Source organism: Taurulus bubalis (genome assembly GCF_910589615.1).
Source record: "Taurulus bubalis genome assembly, chromosome: 10".
Classification (NCBI taxonomy): Eukaryota; Metazoa; Chordata; class Actinopteri; order Perciformes; family Cottidae; genus Taurulus; species Taurulus bubalis.
In genome coordinates this window covers 17,147,812-17,160,769 of record NC_136598.1, presented here as the reverse complement: position 1 = coordinate 17,160,769, position 12,958 = coordinate 17,147,812, and the positions used below count along the sequence as shown (strand labels likewise).

General features: G+C 40.6%; 1 protein-coding gene across 1 annotated transcript; it reads right to left on the bottom strand.

The window, feature by feature from the left end:
* Positions 1-2,126: 2,126 nt before the first annotated feature.
* On the bottom strand, positions 2,127-12,775 carry alkbh8 (alkB homolog 8, tRNA methyltransferase; the record flags this gene model as incomplete). The annotated part of the gene is made up of 12 exons (XM_079224630.1): positions 2,127-3,037; positions 3,516-3,665; positions 5,536-5,810; positions 6,086-6,246; positions 7,122-7,228; positions 9,758-9,828; positions 10,533-10,637; positions 10,958-11,053; positions 11,298-11,429; positions 11,627-11,727; positions 11,839-11,972; positions 12,638-12,775. The coding sequence occupies 12 exons, from the start codon at positions 12,773-12,775 to the stop codon at positions 2,252-2,254; spliced, it is 2,256 nt and encodes a 751-aa protein (XP_079080756.1). The 3' UTR covers positions 2,127-2,251.
* Between the last annotated feature and the right edge of the window lie 183 nt (positions 12,776-12,958).

Genomic DNA, 12,958 nt, shown 5'->3' with positions numbered 1-12,958 from the left:
TCCCCTTTAACAGAAAAGAATATCAGAGGAACTTCACAGGTGGACAAACATAAGATACCGTTGTATATGCAGAGACAGAAATATCCTAGTAACTGTACAATTACAATATACAGGATATCTTATGCCAAAACTATGGCCAATCATATGTTGCTAAAATAGCCTCAACTCTTGTTGTGCCAGTTTGTACCAAAGATGTCAGGTGGAGGCCAGTCAAATTCTTCCACACCAAACGCTGGTATTCTCGTTCTTCCCCTCAAACTGTTACCACAAAGTTTAAAACACAATATTGTCTGACATATTGTATGTTGTGGGTTCCTACATACTTTTGGTTGTGAATAACACAAACATTTATTTTATGCTATAATATCTCTGTCTGTAATTATTCTCTTTTCAGCGCTGTACAATCATATACATATCGCCAGTACGTCAGGGAAGGAAGTATTAGTATTACTATTCTGTCTAAATGTCTCTTGATTCTTGTGAGCTAAAGATTTTAAATGTCGTGTAGCCTGTTACGTCGATGTGCTATACCTCAGGGAGGGATACCTTTTAAATTCTAATTATTACTCCAAATGTCAGGCAACAGACTCGACAATAGACGAACAATAACACTACTACACACAAACACTATTGTGCGTGAAACAATAAATGATCTGTATCACACACACAGAACAGGCTTAATCAATAAACCACTGTCAATAAAGGACACCAAACCATCTCCCGCCTCGGCACCACAGCGTTTGTTTTTGTGGGTCCCGGAGGATTGAGAAGCCACAGAGGTAATTTACGAGGAGCCGCTGACCTATTACAAACCTGCCACAGGAGTCAAAACAAAACAAAAAAGCACTCCACTCCACGGCCATCAATACCCCATTATCCTACAATTCATAGCAGTCTGGTAAAACTTGTTTTGTTAATAGGATATAGTGTGAACGTGTGTGAGTGCAAGAAGGAGAGAGAAATAAAGTCTTACCTTGAGGTTCCTACATTACACCAAATCTAAATTGAAATACAGTATCGAATATCAACACTAAATCCACTATAGCAACACAAAAACTGTTATTTCAATACATTTATTTGATCCCAATTCAGTAAAGAATACATTCTGATCCCACATTTTAATTTACAATGTGTTTAAACTTTAACTCCGCATGCCCTTTTCATTTCCGTAAACACATACTTACTACGTCTGCCTATCTTGCATTTACAAGGACTGTGATGAAAATCCTATGATGAAGTACTGCACAGTAACTTTATCAGTGGCGGGCCGTGGAATTTCTACCTGCGCATCAGTGGTCTGAGTCATAGTCTCTATCAGGTGTTCAACAGCTCCATGTAGTTTAAACCGCTAATCGAACAGAGAAACAGAGGTGAAATGTGATTGGATGAGCGCTTCTTAACCAGATCCTTAACCAGCGGCCACGCAGCAGGCTGGAAGCTGCAGGCTGAAGGCAGAGCAACAGAGGAAGCTGTGCAATGGGAAAATAATCTAATAGGGGAAAATAATTATAATACATGTAGTGTATTTGTGAAAAACAATTACATTATAAAATAGCTATAACTTTTAATTATAGAAAAACAGCCCGCCTCTGAACTTTATAAATCAATGTACAAATACATGGCTTGGACAATAATCATCATCACCATGAGGTGCTTCCTCAGACACATACAAAAGAAAAGAAAAAAGAAACAGTAAATTCTGCCTCTTGAATGTGAACAACTCCCCTAGTGTCTGAAATGCCATGTTACACATTGGCCCTTTAACTTGAAAAGGTCGGGAACATGCCGTGCACAGCTTAGTTCCAGCTCAGTGAATTCAGGGCAGACACTGAAGTCAAAAGGCACTGGAAGAAATATAGTGGTTAGATAAAGATTATTGGTGGCAATCCACTGTATAGTGTATGCTATATGGAAGAGCCTTGTTTGTACCTTTGGGTTAATACAGAACTATCGTATGTTTACAACCGGTGCTATTCAACAACCTCAAAAATACTTTTCAGCCAAAGCGGTCTGCAGGATCGTTTGGGCCATGTAGTGTCAAACCTTTCTATGAATGATCCAAGAAGTAAGAGCACAATAGAAGCAGGCATTTTTTTTAAATCATTACATTTATTTTATTTGTCTATTCACTTTAATTGGAGCTGCATTTGTACAAATAAAGAATCCGTTAACTCTTTGTTTACATTGCATTAACTCTCTTGTTTGAATGTGTATTTGTTGCTAAACTAGTATAGATCATGAGTGCATCAGTTCATCTCTCCAAGTCCTTCACTAAAATAACACACCAGTTTCCCTGATCGTGGTAGCTGCTCTGCACTTTGACGCCAGCCTCCTGACCACACAGCAGCTCCAGCTCTCCCTGCTGGAACACGTGGTAATAGCGGTGAAAAACGGGCGCGGGACTGCTCTCTGACTCCAACTTGAGAGCAGAACTGGGGGCCTGAGTAGTGTCGCAGCTTGCACTGGGTTTAGAGTCTGGGCTGTGAGTGGAAACACTGGTGTCAAGACCTGATCCAAAACACACGTTAGAGAGAAACCCCGGACTGGGATCAGGGTTACAGTCTAATTTGGCTATGGAACTTGAACTATAGGCTGAGCAGGTGTTACCTAAAGTCTTTTTGGATTTCTCTTTCCTTTTATCCTTCTTTCCACCTTCTCTCGATTCTTCCTCCACTGTTTTTTTCCCTTCTTTCAGATGCCAGGGAACCAAAAGGTCCTGGGTGTTGAATGCTGTTCGGTTGGTGTGCACACTGAGTTTACCATCAATCACACCCTGTATGTTGTCGACAGGCCTGTTGTTGTCTTCTAAATGTCTGCTGGTATGGATACTTGATTTCCCATGAGGTTCCTGGCTGTCTCCTGCTGGTTGTGTGTTTTCAGTGGGGCTGTGGTTCTCCGGATGCTCTTTGCTCTGGTCTTTGAGGTACTTGGACCTCTGCTTGTTGTGCTCTTGTTCAAAAGCCCAAACGTAGATGAGCGCTTGCCCCCCAGGCTTCAAAAGTCTCACCAGCTCCCTCACTGCTGCCAGACGACGCTCCTGCAACATACACACACACAAACTATTTATTTGACCACCTCTAGCACATACTCCTAATTAACCCCATGAACTCATAAACTAACTCAGGGACCAGAAATTGGCTAAAATGTGTGTTTGCTTTGCTACAGTGTCTCAAAGCGTGTGATGGTTAGGCAGATCAGTCGGATAAAGGATTATACACAATCCCTTGATTTGAGGCAATGAAATAATTATTTCTTCATATATTTATAATAATATTTCAAATATTAAAAATAATAAAACAATGCTAATTCAGTGCCATGGGATTTGGCCCAGATTTGGATCCATGTCCCAGGAGCCAAAACTTAAAAATCTTCCTTTTGAAACTGTGCTAAAGTTCCTGAGGTCCCAAAAATAGGTCAGCAGTCTCTGCAGTCTAAAAAAACGTGACTGATGAACAATTTAGTGAAGTGCTGGTATTTGTGTATATATATTAAAACGATGATTTCAATGTGTGTACCTGTGTGGAGAAGTGGTGGATGACAGCTATAGAGATGCAGGCATCACAGGAGGCTGTTTGCAACGGTACACTGAGAGCATCAGATACAAACGCCTGGAAACCCCTCTCACCACAGATTTGGACAAGAGCACTGCTGCGGTCACAACCGACCTGAGAAGAGACAAACACACACACACACACACACACACACACACACACACACACACACACACACACACACACACACACACACACACACACACACACAATCACACACAATCACACACACACACACAATCACACACACACACAATCACAAACAGGAACACTGGTACAGTAGAACAGAGAGGTCGAAACAGATACAAAGTCCAAAGAAAGATACCTGGTTAAAGTAGAATTTTCAGTTGAATGTAGAGATGTCATTCATTATTAATTTCACCCTTTTAATACTATAATACATAAATCACACAGAAAGCAGCAGAAACAAGTCATATTTGAGAGACATAATATATTAGGGGAAATGAATAGCAGTGAAAGAAGGAGAGTGAGAGACATGCAGTAAATGGAGCAAAGTAGGGAAGCTGGGAAGAAATTTAAAGAAAGAAAAAGGAGTAGAAAGGGAGGGGAAGAAAAGAAGGGGATTGAATGACAGTAATGATCATTTTTTTTTACACATTTTGTCTCAGGGAGCAATTCAATCAAGCTTCTAATCTCCTCCTCTCAAAAGAGACGGCGGTCAAAAGAGATGGGGAGGAATACTACGAGCATGCTTAATCTCTAACTGACATGCAAGCACAGAAAGGTCGAGCTATTTCATTTCTATTGAAACCGACAAGATGAACAGTGTTCATCTGCAACGGCAGAGAGAGTGAGAAGGGCATGTATAGTGAAGACAAAAAGAAAGTAAATAGAAAGTTTCTAAGAGAAAAAGACTCAGAAAGTTGCTGTGTGCAAGACAACCTGCATGATCACGGCGCGCTCAGTAATGATTTATCAAGGTGACGGTCTGAGTGAGGATAAGCTGCTTACACGCATCTCCAAATCCTAAACATGAATATCCCAGTGTGCATACGTCAACGGAAAATGTAGGATACTGCCATGGAAACTGAGCTAATACCAACAATGACAACCAACAGAAATCAGAGCAACACAGGCCTCGGCACTGAGGAAATCTTCCCGATTCCCCATGTGTATTATTTTTGGTTAATCTCGCTCATTTTAAATGAGACATGATGTTCACACTTGAGACTACTTCCAGATATATCCTATCACAGTGGTTCTCAACTTTTTTTCAGTGATGTACCCCCTGTGAAAATTGTTTTCAGCCGAGGACCCCCTGACCAGTACAAAGCATTTTTGGTTGAAAAAAAGTAATACACAGCACTGTGCCATCACTGTCTGATTTCATATGAAATATATACAATTCATTTTATGAATTTACACTTATATTGAAATATTACTAAATAACAATTTGGATGGTCATTTTAAATATATTTTAAATAAATCTTTCATCCCCCCTGGAGGGACTTCATGTAGCCTCCAGGGGTACATGTACCCCTATTTGAGAAAAATCTCTTTGTTTGTGAGAAAGTCTTAAAAAAGGTCAGACACTAAAAACAACGGTGTGAAAGAAATCACTCAGCATCACGTGGCAAGTCAACATGAAGCTCTTCCACACTTAAACTTTTCTACATACGCACACACGGTTGTTTGGGTTATTGAGTCAGGCTCATCTCTATCCAACTGGTCAAAAGGCCTCTGCCACCTCGTCTTTCTGGAGCTATCGAAGCCCTAACCTCACCGGTATATGTGAAGTAGCAGCAGAGGAGTTCTACCTCATTCGTTTGCCGCCTCCGCTGCAACTGATTTGCTGACTGCATGGGAAACAGCGCCTGCAGTTATGACATGAATCTGTTGTGTGGAATTTTACAGCGGGGATAATCTAAGAAGCCGTTGCAATAAAAGCGGAATTGAAAAAGGACATTTCTCACTGAAGTACCACAGAAATATGGACATTATGGTAATGGATGATGACACTCACTGCAATCACCTCTGGGTTGACACCCAGGTATTTCCCATTCCCACAGCCCACATCAGCCAGCACGCTGCCAGCCGGGAGCGACGACAGGAAGTGGCAAACACGAGGCCAAGGGGAGTGGCGAGTGCTGCTGAAGTGTGAGGCGATGGCGTCGTACACCCGGTGCACATACTCCTCCTCCAGAAGGGCTGCGTCGGCATGGCAACAGGGTAGTGAGGGAGCAGACGGTGGTAAGGGTGCTGAGGGAGCTCCCTGGCTGTCACAGGCAGAGGGAAAGGCTGGGGAGAGAGATAGAGAAAGAATAGAAAGAAAAGAAAGAAAGAAAGAAAGAAAGAAAGAAAGAGAGAGCAAGAGAGAGAGAGAGAGGGGTCCATCAGACCGTATGTCATACTTTACAGGTGGTGATTTTCAGGGCAGAATTTAGCCTCAAGAAGTTTTTGCCCTAAAATGTTCCTCTAGAAACTGGTTGTCTGACATCAAACACACGGTGGTAATGCAGTCTTCCGTTATCAAACACACTGTGTGTTTTATTGTGCGCCTGGTAGATTCTTACCACAGCCACAGGGTTCATGTCTGATCTTGCGGAAAGTGAAAGAAGTGCGGGTGCCCCTCTTGCTCAAAGTGAGACTGCTGTAAGAACTGATGTCAGGCGTTGTAGAAGCAGGGGATTGTGGGTCGCAGGCCGGCACCATGTCAAACTTCCGAGGAGTTATCCTGAGAGAAGATGAGAGACAGTTGCAGTGGTGGTTGACTAGCTTAAACAAACTGGTAGCAGCTAATCTGTTAAATTGGTGGACTTTATGTGAATGCAATAAGATGTGGATGTGACCAAACCCTGAGCTACTGTGGGTTATTGGTTTTATCTTCATGTATGAAGGCATTAAAATGGCGGAGAAAAATAAGTCTACAAACAGACTGTATTAGAGCCCAGAGAAACATCAATAAATTCAGTTTTTCTGTGCTTTACGACAATAAAATAGACAAGACCTATCACTCCTCAGTGAATCGACCTAAAGCTCATCCGGGCTCAACAATAAGGGTTGTAAGAGAAATTGGCAACTAGTTTTGGGCTTTTTAACCTATAACCGACAAGCAAACAGCCAAACATGCACCCCAGATATATTTCATATTTGTTGCATTTAGGGATATTTAAATATTGCCGTTACACTGCATGTTACACTGCATGTACTCATGTGCGCTAGACACATGTTTTAGAGACAATGGAGAAGCAAATTAAGTTGTTTGACTGTGGGGTGTAAAGTTTGCTTCAGTGGTCAACATCCCAAATGAATATGCAAACATATTCAACTGATGAACATGGAGGAAAAAACAAAAGGAAATTTGTCAGGTCTTGGGGGGTGACGTATCCCTGCATTTTGAGCTGGACCGGCAATTATACTACAAAGCATGTACAATACACACAACATGTCCCATTTACTTTCATTATCAAGTGGACGTATAACTGCATAGTATCTTAACTACTGGCAACCGTATTTTCATTTATGGCAACCAAAAGCCTGGTTGCCAGTCTGTCAACTAAAAGGTGGTTTTGAGCCCGCGACTTATCCATCTGACACAGTCCTGCTCACCCATGTGTCCACAGGTATCTGCTCTCTCCCTTCATCACCAGCAGGCTCCGTCCTGGCAACACCACGGCAACGAGACGACCATCGGGATGACGGAACTCCATTACAGTCTATATTTAAAAGAGCAACGTTTAGGCCACTCAATTGAACGCGCACGCGCGCACGCACACACACGCGCACACACACACACACACACACACACACACACACACACACACACACACACACACACACACACACACACACACACACACACGCAGCAGAGCACTAAAAAGTGAGTCGCTCATGACTAACTGAATGTAACAGATAGAGGAAACACTGTATCTTAGAATGATAATAACACGGTTAATACACAATTTCGGCTTCCTACGGTCAGTATCGGCGCCTATACTGACCGATCGATGCATACCTCCTCTTAATTCTGGAGCCGCTACAGCCATGTAACCGCTTATAATCACTATCAAAGCATAATATTTGTAGTACCGGTCAAACTGTATACTTATTTTTAAGTATTGAAAACGACTTCATCAAATTTTCAGTCTTACTTACTTATATTCTCCACAAGGAAATAGCTTGATTTAATGGTATCCAATACATGACTTTTCAATAATCCAGTAGTTCTACATAAAACTGAATATTCATTGATATTCTTCATGGAGGATTAGTGTGCTGAATTAGTTATTGAACAAAGGCTGCAAATGTTTTCTTATAAAAACTAACAACTATTAATACACCTCATCAATGAAGAAAATATATAGAAAAAAAAAGTCCAAACACAAAAAACGTCATTCCGTTTACTCAGCAGTTTTTAGCCAAGTCCTCCACAGGAAAAAGAAAAAGAAAAAAACAACAACACACACATTGCCTGCTCTCTCACTAACAAACAGCAGAATCACCTCCACCCCAGCATTGGTGTTTGATCCTGATGTTTCCTTACAGCGCATAACAGCAGGAGCTCTGCTGGGAAATTACATCTACGCAATTTCAAACTGCATCGCTCCGACTTCTGACAGAAGGAAAATTGGATTTTGTGAAGTAGAGGTGTGTGGGTGTGTGTGTGTGTGTGTGTGTGTGTGTGTGTGTGTGTGTGTGTGAGGGGGGAGAGAGAGAGCGAGAGAGAGACAGACAGACAAAGAGAGAGACGCAGATGAGCGTTTGTGTATGATTGTAAGAGAGCTATGTACATGCAACACCAGCAAATTATCTGAACTTGACACGGCAACTGAAATCTGTCACACACACGCGTGCTTCTGAGGAGTATTGGCCAATCAATGAAACCGGTGGAATGCGACTAAATTGATGGTGCGCTTTACTACAAGCCTATTCCACACACACACGAGTAAAGTGCAACACTGTTTCGTATATTTAACTGCAGACAATCAGGTGGCAGGCTGAAAGGGACATTTGATGATGCACTAAAGAATTTGATCACAGTTGGATAAACGTGTTACAACCACAGATTAAATAAATAATAACGAAACCAGAGAAAATACGACTTTGACTCAAAATCTCCAGGACAATGGACAATGTGTTCCCACATTTTCTATTTTTGCATTTTATTGTTAACTTGTTTGTGGAATTGTTTGTCGATTGATAGTGACGTATAAATGTTTAGGTATTGATGTAAGAGCTCAAAATGAAGTCTAAATCAGGTGAAGTCTACAAAAGGACCTTCTTGGTCGCATTTTGAAACGGACTTGTGCTCAATTCAAATATTGCTTCTTATTCATTGTGCAGACGCCTTTCGTCTCATTCCTGCGTCAGCCTTTTGTCATAAACACCACTTTTGGTTTCTTAAAATCTCCACTGAAGAGCTCGGACAAAGAACAGACTGCACTCCATACACGTCTCTCAGTGTGAGTGTGACAGGTAACAGCTGATTGTTATTAGAGCCCCTGCTTTTCAGACAAGCAGGGACAGATGGGGTTTAATCTATAACTGTAACCCTGCAGAGACTAAACCAGCATCCCAGTGCCATGTGACACCATCTAGTCACACCTGGGATAGTCAAGGACAAAGCAAAACCCACCATTTAAAAGGAAAATCTGGTTCATGAATTGTTCACAAAATGTCCTACAACCAGGGAGACACCACTGAAAGAGTCATTAACTACATTCTGTATCAATTGAAGGCCACAGTGAGCATGATATTATGACAGAGATGTTGCAAGCAAGGTGACACAATGTTCTCACTAAAATCACAAGGACACAGAATCCAAACATACTGTTGCAAACACTCATCTCTGACAGTTGTGCCCTCTGAGACAGATGAATCACACTGGTCAGTGAAGTGACGATTAATATGATTGATTAAACCCCAACACAAACAGGCATACAAACAGAACACTTGTATATCCATTTGCACCCACTTTTTAACTTTGCATCCTTGTTTTATGCTAAAATGTGAAAACTTTTGTATTTCTTTAAAACTACACTTTTTTTCTTCAAATGCGTAACTTTCCTTTTAATTATTGATGAATGCACCTTGAGCGCCAGTGGTCGATACTGGCTTCACAAGCTAACGAAGGAATGGTATAGTTGGGGTCAATTACCAACCCACAGGGCTGCAGTGAGTATTTCTCTTGACACTTGAGTTTGCGAAAAAGTTTGAAATCACAAAAACATGGACTGACTTCTCACCTTTGCTCCCAGGCTCAGCGACAGGATGGTGTCCTCAAAAGCAGAGTGAGTGTCCACGTGAGGAGGAATGCCTGTAAATATTATAAAATGTAGAGTTGTATTAGTTATACTAGTCAAAATGTATCACAGGTCTTTAACATATAAAAGTGCTTAGTTTCAACTTGTTCGTTATTTTTTTGACATACACCATTAATGTTAGTGATGCATGACACTCACATCATTTTGACATTTAAATATAGATCCAAGCATAATTAATTACCATTCCTTTAAGCTTTATAAGGCTTTCAAATATTTGCCAGTACTGTAAATCTATTAACAGATAAATAAAAAAACAGAAACCTTCATCATCCCTCATAGGTGCATTTAGGAGGTTCTGCTGCCATCTTGTGGTATAAATCAATAAAATCCAAACATGTGCCTAGAACATTCAACTGAGTGGTTTTAATAACCACAGGTTATAGTCTACTTCCAGTTTCTACGAGTCTTTACTTGATGTCCTCACCACATGCAGCGGCAGCATCTCAAATTGATAAACTAAAAGACATCTTAAAGAGAAACCTACAAAACTGTTTGAAATCCCTGCAGTTCGGAAGATAATATAGTTTGGATTAAGTATTGATTAATCATCCAAATAATCAGTTATTCCACCAAATATTGATTCCTTGACTGCACCAAGGTGGTCATATTGACATTGCTGTGATGTATTCATGGATAAACCATATACTTATAATAACATTGTATTTTTTTGTGCTTGGAATAGCTGTCGTTTTCTCACCTTGTCCAGACTCATACTGGTTGACAGTCAGCTGGTCTGGCAGGATGTCGATGTGTTTGTTCTTCACACACCGCTCCAGAACAGGTAGACAGTCCTGAGGAATACCTGAATACACACACACACGCACACGCGCACACACACACACACACACACACACACACACACACACACACACACACACACACACACACGAGTTATCGGTGAAAAAATAAATATAGAAATATCTTAAAGCATTTTCTGTGTAAAAGAATAAAATAATATATTTGACAATGAAAAGTGTTTGGTTTGAAGAAACAGTTGAGGACAACATTGTAATTAGTAAATACAAATATATGTTAAACTAAATGTAGTTGAGTGATATATTGGCCAAAACAGTAAAAATACTTAAGATAAAAATATTTAGATTTTTTTTAATGGATGCTTACCTGCAGCTAATGGCTTGCCTTTATCCACATTGTTGCTGTCGTAGCGAAATTCAAAGCCATAATGTTTAACTCTTCTATGCTTCAGAGCTTTTCGAGCTAAAAGGCATTAGAATGAAGTTAGCAAATAAAGTTAACATTCTTGTATTGCTTATCCGAATTATAGACAATAGTTTTGTACATTATACTTGATTCATTAAGGCGCTGTCATTTGACTTATAGTCAGGTTTATGACACAATTTAATCAAGTTCCTAGGTGATCATGAGAAGCTCTACATAGCAACTTAAGCCAGAACTTGATAAACAAACACAAACAGACAAAGCAAATAACGCAATCCTTTACCAGTGACATCATCATTAGTAGACGACCAGTCTATAGCAGCGAGCAGCAGAGCCTCTTCCTCCGGAGAAACAAAATCCTCCACCAAGACTAATCCTTCAGGCAAAAGAACGGACACTTCCTCTTCACAGGTTACTACATAAACAGAACATACAGTGAGGAGGTTTCTTATTTGACATTATATCTAGAGTATAAAGCACACAAACTGGTTTTCTTCTTATAAAGTTGACCAAACTGATCAAACATGCTGTAAACAATGCTTCAAATGACTACAGCAGACCTGACAGTAATTTTTGCTTGCGTCTGTAGGCGTCAATGTTTAAGTTAAGTACCTGAGTTGACATAACTGAGGTAGAGTGTGACGCTGTTCTCTCCACATTGAAGCTTTTCCCCATTGAGCTGGATGTGGGCTTTCCGAGCACACTCTTCCGATCTGTAAACAAAATGACAAAAACAATGGTGTGAGTTTCAGACCCAAATCTTCCAGGGAGGTTGAAACAACTTCCTTGTGTCATTATAGTTTTGTCCGCATCAGCACCTGTACCTGTATGTGACAAAAGCGTAAGGCTTGTGAGGGTGCATGATCAGGGTCTCCAGCTCTCCCATCTCTTTCAGCGCTGCAGACAGCTCCTCTCGACTAACTCCGTTCCCCAGGCCACCATTCGCCACCACCAAACTCTGCAGAAAATTAGCTAGTTGATTTCATAGAGACCAGTTTAACAACATGAACAACTTGAAAGATGACATCCAAAACAGTCTAATCACTGTTTGAGATATCACTGCATTAAAACCGACAGCTCCAGAATCAATATTCAGTTTGATGAACACCTCAGTCAGCAAACGTAAACAATGTTTTATATTTTTGTCTTTGTCTTCTTTTATGTCTTTATGTCTCAGTTTAGTGGGTTTTATACTTGGTCAGAGCATGAAGAAACTTTTCTTGTAACAATACTGTAATTATTTTTCTAATATACATCCAAACAGCCCAAAACACAGATACAAACTCATCTTCATTTGCTCTCTTCTCTTGACACACATTTCCTGTTGGCATTGCATGTAACAAAAAAACCTGTGGATATAACAAGTCCCCAACAAAGTTTAAACAGCTATTATTTTTCTTTTAAAACGACCAAAAATACAAGCTACGATTAAAGTAATACCTGCAAATTAGCAAGTGAGTTACAAGCCTGCACTCTTTCGTTCAACTCACTTAAACTGAAAACAACTTTGAATTGCATTTACTGCGTTTACTAGCTATAAATACAGTAGCCAGAAGAGGCTAAATGTTAGCTAGCGCTCTCTTTGCTGCCACTTCCTGTCTATAAATGTGTGTTTTATGTTACCTTAGTAGGCTGCGGGACTGTGCTGATGCCTTCATGTTTCAGCAAAGTGTGACTTGCTTTTAACTGTTTACGAAGAACCTTTTTGTCCTCTTTACTCCTTCTGACAGCTTCCACGTTGTTTTTCACACCAGCATCCATGGTACGTCGTTTTTATTTTGTCCGGGTCAAACAAGGAACAAACACTGAAGGTTCCCGAGTGGCTCTCATCCCAGGAGAGCAGAGCCACCATGCTCAGTTCATCCTTATGATTTATTATCAGCATATTTTTGCTCCTTTGAAACCCTTTTCATGGCAGGTATGTTGACATGTCCACGCACAAAA